The 10,469-nt window shown below is 50.9% G+C and overlaps 1 protein-coding gene across 2 annotated transcripts in view; it reads left to right on the plus strand.

The window, feature by feature from the left end:
- Positions 1–8,502, plus strand: part of SHISA6 (shisa family member 6) — a 131,274-nt gene extending 122,772 nt beyond the window's left edge. For both annotated transcript variants that reach the window (XM_039700798.1, XM_039700799.1), the window contains 2 exons: positions 596–748; positions 3,890–8,502. In XM_039700798.1, coding sequence (XP_039556732.1) covers positions 596–748; positions 3,890–4,440 — 704 coding nt within the window. In that variant the 3' untranslated portion in view covers positions 4,441–8,502. The remainder of the gene's footprint in view (positions 1–595; positions 749–3,889) is intronic.
- The last annotated feature ends 1,967 nt before the right edge of the window (positions 8,503–10,469 follow it).

Raw genomic sequence — 10,469 nt, forward strand, 5'->3', positions numbered from 1 at the left:
CAGTAGAGGGGCATCCCCCACCCCTCAGGATAGGGATTTCCTGCCTCAGGAACCTCCCCAGCACCTTGCCTTGCCCTCTGAGTGCCCCCAGAGGTGCCCCCAGCCCCAGCTCCAGCCCAGGGAGGTGTGCAGCTTTGCAGAGCCCCAGAGCCTCCAGGTTCAGAGCACCCATGAGGAATGTGGCACACAGAGGGGGCAGCTGGATCATCACCAGCCCAGTTAATGAACCCCCAGACTGGTTTTGTGTCCCTGAGGATGAGGAGGGCGCACTGTGGGGGTGAAGGTGAGTGATGCTGCCTGGCACAGCCCTGCATGCCCGGGGTGAGTGCCAGTGCAGCCCCAACCCTCTGGGACAGCTCCAGGGGATGTGAGGCAGCACTTGGCTGGCCCCATAAGGCTGTGGAGAGGAAGCAGCACCACAGGATCCATTTCTCCTGGATCTGCTGGTGCCAGTTTGAGTCATGCCCAGGAGCCCGTGGCTGAGCCTGGCTCGGGCCCAGCTTTGCTCCCTGCTGGAGCTGTGGGCACAGCCAGCCTCTCTCCATCCCCTCGGGGCACGCTCTAGACCTGTCTTTCTCTGCTCTTTCTTTTGCAGACAAGCCACGAATGAACAACATCCTCACTTCAGCCACCGAGCCCTACGACCTGTCCTTCTCCCGCTCCTTCCAGAACCTCTCCCACCTCCCGCCCTCCTACGAGTCTGCTGTCAAGACCAACCCGAGTAAATATTCATCTCTGAAGAGACTCAGTAGGTGTCGGCTCCTTTCCTTCCCCCTGTTTCTGGTTTGCTCTGGAGGGAGGATTAACCCCTTCCCTGTGCTGGCACTCCTGGCTGTGGTTGTGATTGCCCCACTCTACTCCTGAGCAGCCAAGGAGCTCCAGCTCTGGAAGTGCCAAGCCCTCCCTGCTCCCACGGGCACTGAACACACTCAGCACCTCCAGAATCACTGAATCACTCTCCTGCAGCTGCTCCACTCCAGAGCCAAAGGAAAAGAGGCTCCCAGCTCCCCAAGCTCCCCTTGCAAAGTGCCAGCAAGATAATGTTCTTATTCCGTATGAAGGAGCTGAAGGGAACACAAAAAAAGTGTGATATCTAAAAGCTGGAGTTTGAAAATTACTTATTTGACATTCTTTTTTTAATTTAAATTTGTTTCTTCCCAATGGACTCCCTGTCACGGTTAGGAAAAAAAAAAAAAGTAATGAAGAGATTATTAACAAATACTTCTATTTAAGCAAGATATAAAGCATTAGATATTTTTTAAATCTGTATTTCAGGTGCTTGTCTGGCTTGCCAGGCAGGGAAAAGTCACTTATTTTCCTCCAGTTTGCAGAGACAGGTGGTGAAATACTAGTTTTTTATCTCCCTGGCCCTTCCTTCAGGGCACAGACAACAGAACCCCCTTTGGGGGGTCCTTGGGGGTTTTGGGGGAGTCTCTGAGGGGCTGGGCACCCCCTGTGCCCTGGGGAAGAGCAGCGAGGGGAGGGTGTGAGGATGAGCAAGAGCAGCCAGATTAATTCCATCCTGCCCGTGCTCCAGGGAATTGCTCTTCCCAGCGAAGTGAGAAAGGTCAGAGAGGAAGGAAGCTCCTGTTTTCAGGCTTATTAAACCACTTGGTGCTGGCTGGAGAATCATCACAAGTGACTGGGCAGCTTGGAAATGTTAAAGCCAATTAAAATAAGGAGAGACAAGCCCAGAGAGGAAACCTGCTGGAGCTGCAGAGGAACACATTCTAATTGTGATAGGGTGAATTATAACATCTGTATTGCCTCACCCTTCACGTGAGGCTAAAAATAAAACAAAAGTTTTTAAAATTCCTCTCAGTCCTCCCATCTCCAAGTCAAAAAAGAACCTAATCCAACAACATTCCTGCCAGGCTCTGTTCCCCATCCCTGGCTCAGGCTGACACCCCTCTCAGAGCCAGCAGCCTGGAAAATGTCTGTCTGCTGCTGCCTCGAGCAGCTTGGTGGGTGTGACACACGGCTGTTCCACCTCCTCTGGCTGCTCTGAGGTGGAGATGGGCAGCTTTTCCACACCTGGAAATGTTCCTCCTCCTCCCCGGCATCACTGGAGGCACGCCCTGAGGGAGCTTAGAAGCATCTTTGAAATTAAATCAGCTCCCTGAAAGGTTGAGCCATGGCAGCAAAAGGCTGTACAGACCTGTACCAGGGGCACAGGTGGGACAGGGAAGGAAAAGGGAATTTTTTATGCTCATAATGGACAAAACACTTTAAAGGGTAGCACATGCTGCATCTTTAGTCCAAGGAACACCTTCAAGCCCCTTCCAAGCAGCTGATTGTGCCACCTCTCTAGCAGCCTCAGAGCTGTAAACCTCACATAAGCTGGTTTAGCTCCTGCTGGCAATTACCAGAGCCAGGTGTGAGCATCCAAGCACATCTCCATTTGGGATGTTCTGTGCTTTAATTACATCTATTTAGAGTCACATGGGCAAATCCTGTGGAACTCCTCTCATCCAGAGCAGAGGCCAAGTGCCAGAGTGCTAATTGCTTCGTTCCCACTCTGCAGCCAGCCTCCAGCATCGCTGCTGAGCCTCTGCACACCCAGCCTGGCATTTCCAACCAGGGCAAAACACAGAATAAAAACGTCTGCAGCTCCTGGGGCCATATGGAGTTCCCCCCGCCCTCAGGCTTCCTAGAAGGTGATTTTAAAGACATGAGAGCTCGAGGCCAGGAGAGCTGCTGCCTGACATTTGCAGTGAGAAATCCTTCAGAGAAGTGTTGGACGGCAAAAAATGAAGATTAATTCCTGCAGTGTGTGCTCTGGAGAGCAAATCCCACAAGCAGGAAGGCAGCAGAGGGGAGCTGTGGGTGACCTCACGCCTTGGGGCTGTGTGGGCTGGCAGGAAGGGGCTGGCAGCAGCACTGGTGGCACAGATGTTCTCAGCTCCTGCTCCTGGGTGTGAGGGAACCAACCCCACCTCCTCACGGATCTGGGCTGCGCACAGGGGCTGGCAGCAGGGAAGGGAAGGTGTGGGACAGGGGATGAGGATGTAAGTGAGGGACGTAGCCCAGCACAGGGTGGTGCAGGGTTTGGCTGAACTGGTGTTTTGTGAGCAAAGCTCTGGGATGCTGTCAGCACCCACCCCATGAGCTCTGGCTCATGGGACAAGCAGCCAGTTGTCTTCAACTCCCAGCCAGTGTGGTGCACAAAACCTACAGATTGATGGCTGTAGGATTCCTGTGATCTATCACGATACAGCTGCAGTAGCCAACATCCTCTCTGAGCCCACAGCATTCCTCTCAATGCCAAAAAAAAGAGAGTGAACGTGTGGGGGGTGTGGGCTGCATTTCAGAGCAGCAGAGAGATTGCTTAAGACACAGGAGCAGCAAACTGTGCAAGAATTTTTCTATGGGATAAATTCTATTCTATCAACCAAGGTTGGTTATAAAAATGGGAAAGAAACCTTAGGCAGGTGATTCAGTGTCTCAGGGACCACCAAACCTGGTTTGTGATCACATTTACAAATATTTCAATGCGGTAATTAAAATGTGATGAGGTCATTCATGTGCTGCAGGGAATAGCCATGTCCAAGGCCAGAGGTGAGATGTGCACGTCCTCAAACGGGGACCTCGCCTGCTTGTGTCACCTGCCTTGTTCTTTCCCAGGGTGACATTTGGAGAATGTGACAATTTGAGAAGGTGACATTTGGGGATTTCTCCATTGCTCACCTCTCATGTAAACCCTATGGTACCACGGTCTGGCCTCCAGAGCACATGGAGGAGTGTGGGATGCACCGCCCAGGGAATTACACTGTCCCCACGCATTTCACACTCCTCTGTGTGCCACAAGCCTCAGGTGTCACCAGGAGGCAGCTCCAGAGCCTGGAACAGCACTCTGACACTTCTAACCTCTCCCTTTCCCTCCCCACAGCTGACAAAGAGGCTGACGAGTACTACATGAGGAGGAGACACCTGCCCGACCTGGCAGCCCGGGGCACGCTGCCCATCAACGTCATCAAAATGTCCCAGCAGGGCAACCACCGGGACAGGCCCCGCCGTCCCATCAGGGCCATGTCCCAGGACAGAGTGCTGTCCCCCGAGAGGATCATGCCCGAGGAGTTCAGCATGTCCTACGAACGGATTCTCTCAGACGAGCAGCTGCTGTCAGCAGAGCGCCTGCACTCCCAGGACCCGCTGCTGTCCCCGGAGCGGTCGGGCTACCCCGAGCAGTCCATGTCGAGGGCATTGTCACACACAGATGTCTTTGTGTCAACACCGGTCTTGGATCGCTACAGGATGTCAAAAATGCACTCCCATCCCAGTGCCTCAAATAACTTGTACAATACCTTGAGTATGAACCCGACCTCGGCCAAGCGCCAAGCGTTCGCCTCGCGCCGGCACAACACGGTGGAGCAGCTGCATTACATCCCCGGGCACCACCACCACTACCGCACCGCCAGCAAAACAGAGGTGACTGTTTGACACGACCCAGTGCATTGTAGATACTCCTTAAGGACTGGGGTGGCCACAGCACCCCGTTCTGCGGTGGCCTTATAGGCCAAGATAACCTCTACTAACTCAGTGTCTGCAAAGACTTCTCTGGCAGTCCCACCCACGTTGTTTTTAAAGCCACCCCTTCATCAGTGACACAGGAAGAACTGAAGCAGCAGTCAGACACTAGTGAGGGATAACAGAGGAAATTTCCTGATGTGCATCAGTTTCTGTCAAAGAAAGCCATAGTAATCGATGGCTCCTTCCAAGGGCTCACCTGCATTATCCCATAGTTCCCACGAATTCAGGACTTTTCAGTTGCTCCAAGGAGAAGCAGCCTGAGACAGGGAGGAGGAAATGCAGCCCCCCCACCCTGGCAGAAAGGGGCCTCGCTCTTGGTCCTCGTGTTTGGCCTTTCTGTAGCAAGTAGGGAAGTCCTGGCTGCTGGGGCCATCCCCAGGCTGCTCGACACCCTCAGCACCCACACATCTGTTCTTTGTCACCCTTGGAGCAAATTCAAGGGCAGACTTTCCTTCGGGACTGGCAGATCTAGGGACAGGAATAGCCTGGCTGAGAAATAAAGTTTTAGTTTATACTAAATATACTCATAAGATAAAAACATACTAGTGCCTACAAATCGCCTGCTCTCTCAGTGTAGGAAGTAGTGGGGTTGATGTGTTCAATAAGCACAAATATGCTGAAATGCTTGTTAGACCCTTTTCTCCACTCATTCTAGTATCTTGGTGTCTCCAACATGTAAATAGGAAGGAGGAAGAGGGTTTCTCTTCCTCCAGCTTCTCGCCACTGCTGAACCTAAAGCACCAGAACCCGTTCAGCTCCACACTGCTGACCTGTGCTGGGGGAGGTCCCGACCCCACCGAGACCCCCGCGAGGCCAGGCTCCACGCCTGTCACCGAGCCTGGATTTCTCCCCAGAGATTTCTTTTCCTGATAGCATTTTCCATGGCCCAGTTCCCCTGTTTCTGAACGTTTTCTCCTCCCATTTACAGCCTAGAACTCCATATGTAGCAAATCTTTTTGCAGCCCTTAGCAGAGGCACAAGGCTGAGGGTGTGTGTTTAGCGAAAAGCAGGTCGGTAACTTTCCGTGGTTTTCTCTCCCTGCAATGGCCTCCCAAGAAAACCTTCCAAATTCCAATTCCACTGAGTCCTAATCCTAACCATGAAGACAGTTACATTTCATGCATATAAATTATATATCCAGCATAATTATAATTAATGGGCATGTTGTATATCTGATATAACGCTAATTAGATACTGTATATTTGTAAAATCTTTAAAACATAGACTCGTGGGTCCAGAATTTGCGAGGGTTTTACCTTTGGCTTTCCAGACAGATTGGGCTTTGCTTTGGTTTTTTTTGTTAGATTTGGGTTTGGTTTTTCTTTTCTTTCTTTTATTTACCCCTTTTATTTATTATTGTGTTCCTACCAAATTCTGTAGAACTAACTCCCACTGGAACACACTTCTGTGGTCAGGAAAGGGTCTCAGAGGGTTTGAAGGTCAGCCAGATCTGATGCTGGAGCTGTGGGTGCTGGAGACTGACCCCAGTGTGCCCTCAAGGCCCCAGCACATGCACACCCACCGTGGGTGAGGGCAGGCACACTCCCTGCTCGGGGTGAGGTGAAAACTGACTTCAGGCTGTGAGCACATCCCTTGCACTTCTCTTTGTCCCCACACCAACTCTTTTCCTACATGGCTCTTCATTAGGCATCCCTGAACTCTGCTCTGCCCTCCTCCCTCCCCTCAAATACCTCCCACCTCCTGGCCTTAATGACATTCCCAGCCCAACTGTGCCAAGTCCTGTAGCAAACAATGATCGTGGGGTGTGAGTCTCCTGTGGAGGCTTTGGTGCAGCACCAGGTTTGTCTGGTGCAGGGCAGGCAGGAGGAGCAGGTCCTTACCCCAGTGGGACTTACAGGTGGGCCTCAGTGGGGTGTCCAGGTGGCCTTTCTCTTTCCCAGGCTGTCCTGGAGCTGGTTCTATTTCCAGAGCTTTATCCTACCCCACCTGATGGAGACTGTGTTGAGAAGGACTCCATCAGCCAGAGGTTACTGGGGCTTTGTTTGACGGAAACTGAGCTGGGAGGGAATCAATAAATAAAGAATAGTCTCCAGGGTCAGATCCTGCAGCCTTGGGCAAAATCACTCTGGGCAACAACCAGAACTGTCTGTGGATCAGGGTGGCAGTCCATGGCACGGGAGGGATGGGAGAGAACAGGCTCACAGCTTGTCTCCTGCCCCCTCCCTTGATGGGCACTACTCTCCCCTGACTACCTCCAAGCTCCTCGGCTCAGTCCCTAGATTTTTCCTCCCGGAAGACAATCCCTGTGAAAACATTGCCCTGCCGACCTTCCCACAGGCCAGAGCGTGGGACTCGTGTGAAGAGAAGAGGAACTCTCACGGATGATGGGGAGGCAGCCCCTGCTGAGGTTCTGGGGCTCTTCCACTCTCTCTTGGCTCAAACAAAGCCAGGGAGATCTGAACACTGTGGGGAGCAGAGTCCACTGTAGAGCCTCCAGGAGCTGTGGTGGCAGAGTTGGAGAAGAGGTGACGGTGGGAGGCTGTGGGTAGGTGAACACTCCTCTCTTTCCATGTCCATAGCTGTCTGTCTCAAGCTCTAGTCCTCATCTAAATGTTCTATTTGTGAGCTAAGATGTTGCTGGACCAGATACAAATTTGGAAATTTTTCATTCAAACAGCCTGTGCTGATGCTGAGCTGGGCCATTTGACCTCTGTGTCTTCCCCTTTTCTGGCTAACAAATATCACAGGCCCTCTGCTGACGTGTCTTACCTGGGCAAGATTCCTCCAGAGAAATCTCAGCCTCATTTCCTTGTCTTTTTTCCACCCACTCAACTGTTTCAAGCAGATGTGTCCCACAAGGAGCCTTTTTAGGCCAAATCTCTTCAGGGACTCTGCCACCACCACAGAAAATTTTCAGCAAATTTCCTCGGGAAGGAACCGTGCCCTGGATACCTCCATGCATTCCCACAGCTCACTCTGTGTGCTGGAATGGGTTGGTGGATGGGGCAGTGGCACTTCAGCACAAACAGGTGTCCCTAGGTAATTTTTCTCCCTTATTCCTCCTTCTGAGAATTTGTCACTGAAAGAACACTTGGTCTGGGACCGAGTGTCATGACCCACAGCCTGGTCTCCAGCACTTCAGTTCCCCGTGGTCATCATGTGATGATAATGGGAATTTCCAGCTCTGTGGAGGGATCAGACCGCAAGGTCTGTGACGTGCTTTGAGACCCTCTCACAACAAGAACTGTAGAGCAGCAAAGTGTTTTTGTTTATCTTGTTTGTCATTGTCCTGACACATGATGTCTGATGTGCCACAGTCCACCCTGCCCAGGAGGGGAGTGCTGGGCTGGGATTGCCCAGATTCCCACTGCTCTCCTCCTGGTCAGGGTCCTGGCAGGCTGCAGCTCCAAGGGATGCTGCTCCCTGCCCTGGACCCTCCTGCTTCCTTCTCCTCGTGTCTGAGTCACCACAACATCCTGCACTCAGGAGAAAAGAGGGAAGCAGCCACATTCCTCTGTACAGAAAAATATAACCTGCCTTGATTAATCTCATATACTCTGAAGAATTGATCTGTATTTTCTCCACCCACAGGTGCAAACAAACACCTCGGGAGTGTCCAATTCCCAGAGTGCATGTGCAGGGACTGGGGAAGGGGGATGTAGAAAAGTTTATAGTATTTCCTACAAGCTGATAATTATTTTCATTCCCTGAGCAGCAACACGTCCTGGATGGCTGCACTGGGTTTTATACAATTCTCTGTGTATGTGTATATAGATACAAATACATATATATATATACATACATACTGTAAAATGCAATCAACACGTTCTGACTGACCCTGTACCAACCGAAGCTTCCAAACTGTGTTGAATCATTCTTTGAAATGTGGAAAACTATTTTTAATGAACCACACACAGCACCACATGGAACAGAAACTTTGTCATAAAAAGCCTTCTAATGCCAGTGAATCATGTTTTAACGAAAAAAAAAAAAGAAATATTTTTCAATGTTATAATGTTCCTTTTATAAATGATGATCTGTTACTTGGGGATGGGGGTGGGTGGGAAGAAACAGAGACAGTTGTCCGGGACTAAGCCCTCCTTCCCTGGCCTGGATTTAATTTCTGTCTGCTGAGCCTGGCTGGCTGCAAAGCTGCTCCCAGGAACCTGAGCTTCCCACATGCACATTTCTGTTCTGTCAGAAGCATTCCCACCAGGAATCTGCAGGAGCTTGGCATCAGGTTTTTGTAGTTCCTGATAGCTGGGAAGACATCCTCATCTTGTTCCACCACCACAAACAAAATCGCCATGGAACAGAGTAACTTTAATTGTGCTTGAGATACGTGTTCTGTTTGTGATCAATTTGCCATCTTCAGCTCATGGAGAAATAGCTTGTCTTAGTTTAGTTTCAGATTTACTGCTTAATCTGGAAGGAGGGGCTCTGCTGAAATACCTTCAGCACGAACAGATTTTGTGTTCAGGTGTGTTTCAGCTGAGCAAAAGAAGGGAAATGTGTGAGAAAGGGGCTTCAATATTTTCCTAGCGAGTGTTGTTAGCAATAAGCCCGTGTTGGGGCTGCTCCTTGGGGAGCAGTCACTTCTGTGCTGTGTGTCCACAGGCAGGTGGGAGAAGGGATCATTCCCAGCTCTCCATGGTGAGAGGTGCCCTCCCCGAGCCCAAATCCCAGCTGGGAAAAGCCAAACGTGCTTCACCCAAGGGCCAGGGCAGAGCTGGACGGGGCTGTCTGAGCATGCCGGTGTTAATCTGAAAGAGATCTCTGCTCCCAGCACCCCAGGTCTCCACCGTGGCCACACCATGTGCGGGAGGTCTCCATGCCAGGAGATCCCCATCCTTGGAGGTCTCCATCCCAGAAGGTTTCTCTCCATCCTGGGAGGTCTCTCTCCATCCTGGGAGGTCTCTCTCCATCCCAGGAATCTCCATGCCAGGAGGTCTCTCTCCATGCCAAGAGATCTCCATTCCAAGAGGTCTCCATGCCAGGAGGTCTTCCTCTCTGGAGATCTCCCTCTGTCCCTGGAGGTCTCTCTCCTCTCCTGGGGGTCTCTCCCCATCCCAAGAGGTCTCTCCCCATCCCTGAAGGTCTCTCCCCATCCCAAGAAGTCTCTCTCTATCCTGGGAGGTCTCTCCCCATCCCTGGAGATCTCTCTCTGCCTCTGGAGGTCTCTCCCCATTCCTGGAGGTCTTTCCCCACCCCAGGAGGTCTCTCTCTATCCCGGGAGGTCTCTCCCCATCCCAAGAGGTCTCTCTCTGCCCCTGGAGGTCTCTCCCCATCCCAAGAGGTCTCTCCCCATTCCTGGAAATCTCTCCCCATCCCTGGAGGTCTCTCTCCATCCCTGGAGGTCTCTGCCCATCCCTGGAGTCTCCATCCCACGCCACTGCCAGGAGGAGCTGCTCCCCTGACCCTCTGCTCCGCCGCCGCTCCCGCCCGCCCGCAAACCCCTGAGACATTTTTGTAGCAAGAATTTCTTGGCTCTGAGAAAGACACTTCTTACTGTAATATTTTTAGTTCGGGGGACAATATTTCCTAAGAGGGGTTAAGTGGATATTTTTGTGCTTTAGCCCAGTTTATGGATTCCATGTTTATTATACAGTAGTACTGAAGAGGAAGTACATTTGTATCTGTAACTTTGCACAGACTCTTGGTTAACCATTAAACAAGCTTCAAGATGAGCAGTATTTGACTGTTTTTCTCTGTATTATTCTTGTTGTTATACTTACCTGTAAAAGCACATTCTGTATGTACTGTAAACAAAAATATTATCAGTTTAGTAAAATTTAGAGTCTTAAGGATTTTTCCACTTTTGTCAGTAACAACTATTTATGGATTAAAAAATAAAGGCAATTTCAACATATAAATTGTTTCTTTTTGATATCTATTGGGGGGAAATAAAAGCCATTTTCTTGGCAGCCTTCCCAATCTTTGTAACCAGCGTTTGAAAGGTAGATACCTGTGATTCTGTG

This window comes from Passer montanus, unplaced genomic scaffold, assembly GCF_014805655.1.
Source record: "Passer montanus isolate IOZ18808 unplaced genomic scaffold, ASM1480565v1 scaffold144, whole genome shotgun sequence".
In the NCBI taxonomy this organism is placed as follows: Eukaryota; Metazoa; Chordata; class Aves; order Passeriformes; family Passeridae; genus Passer; species Passer montanus.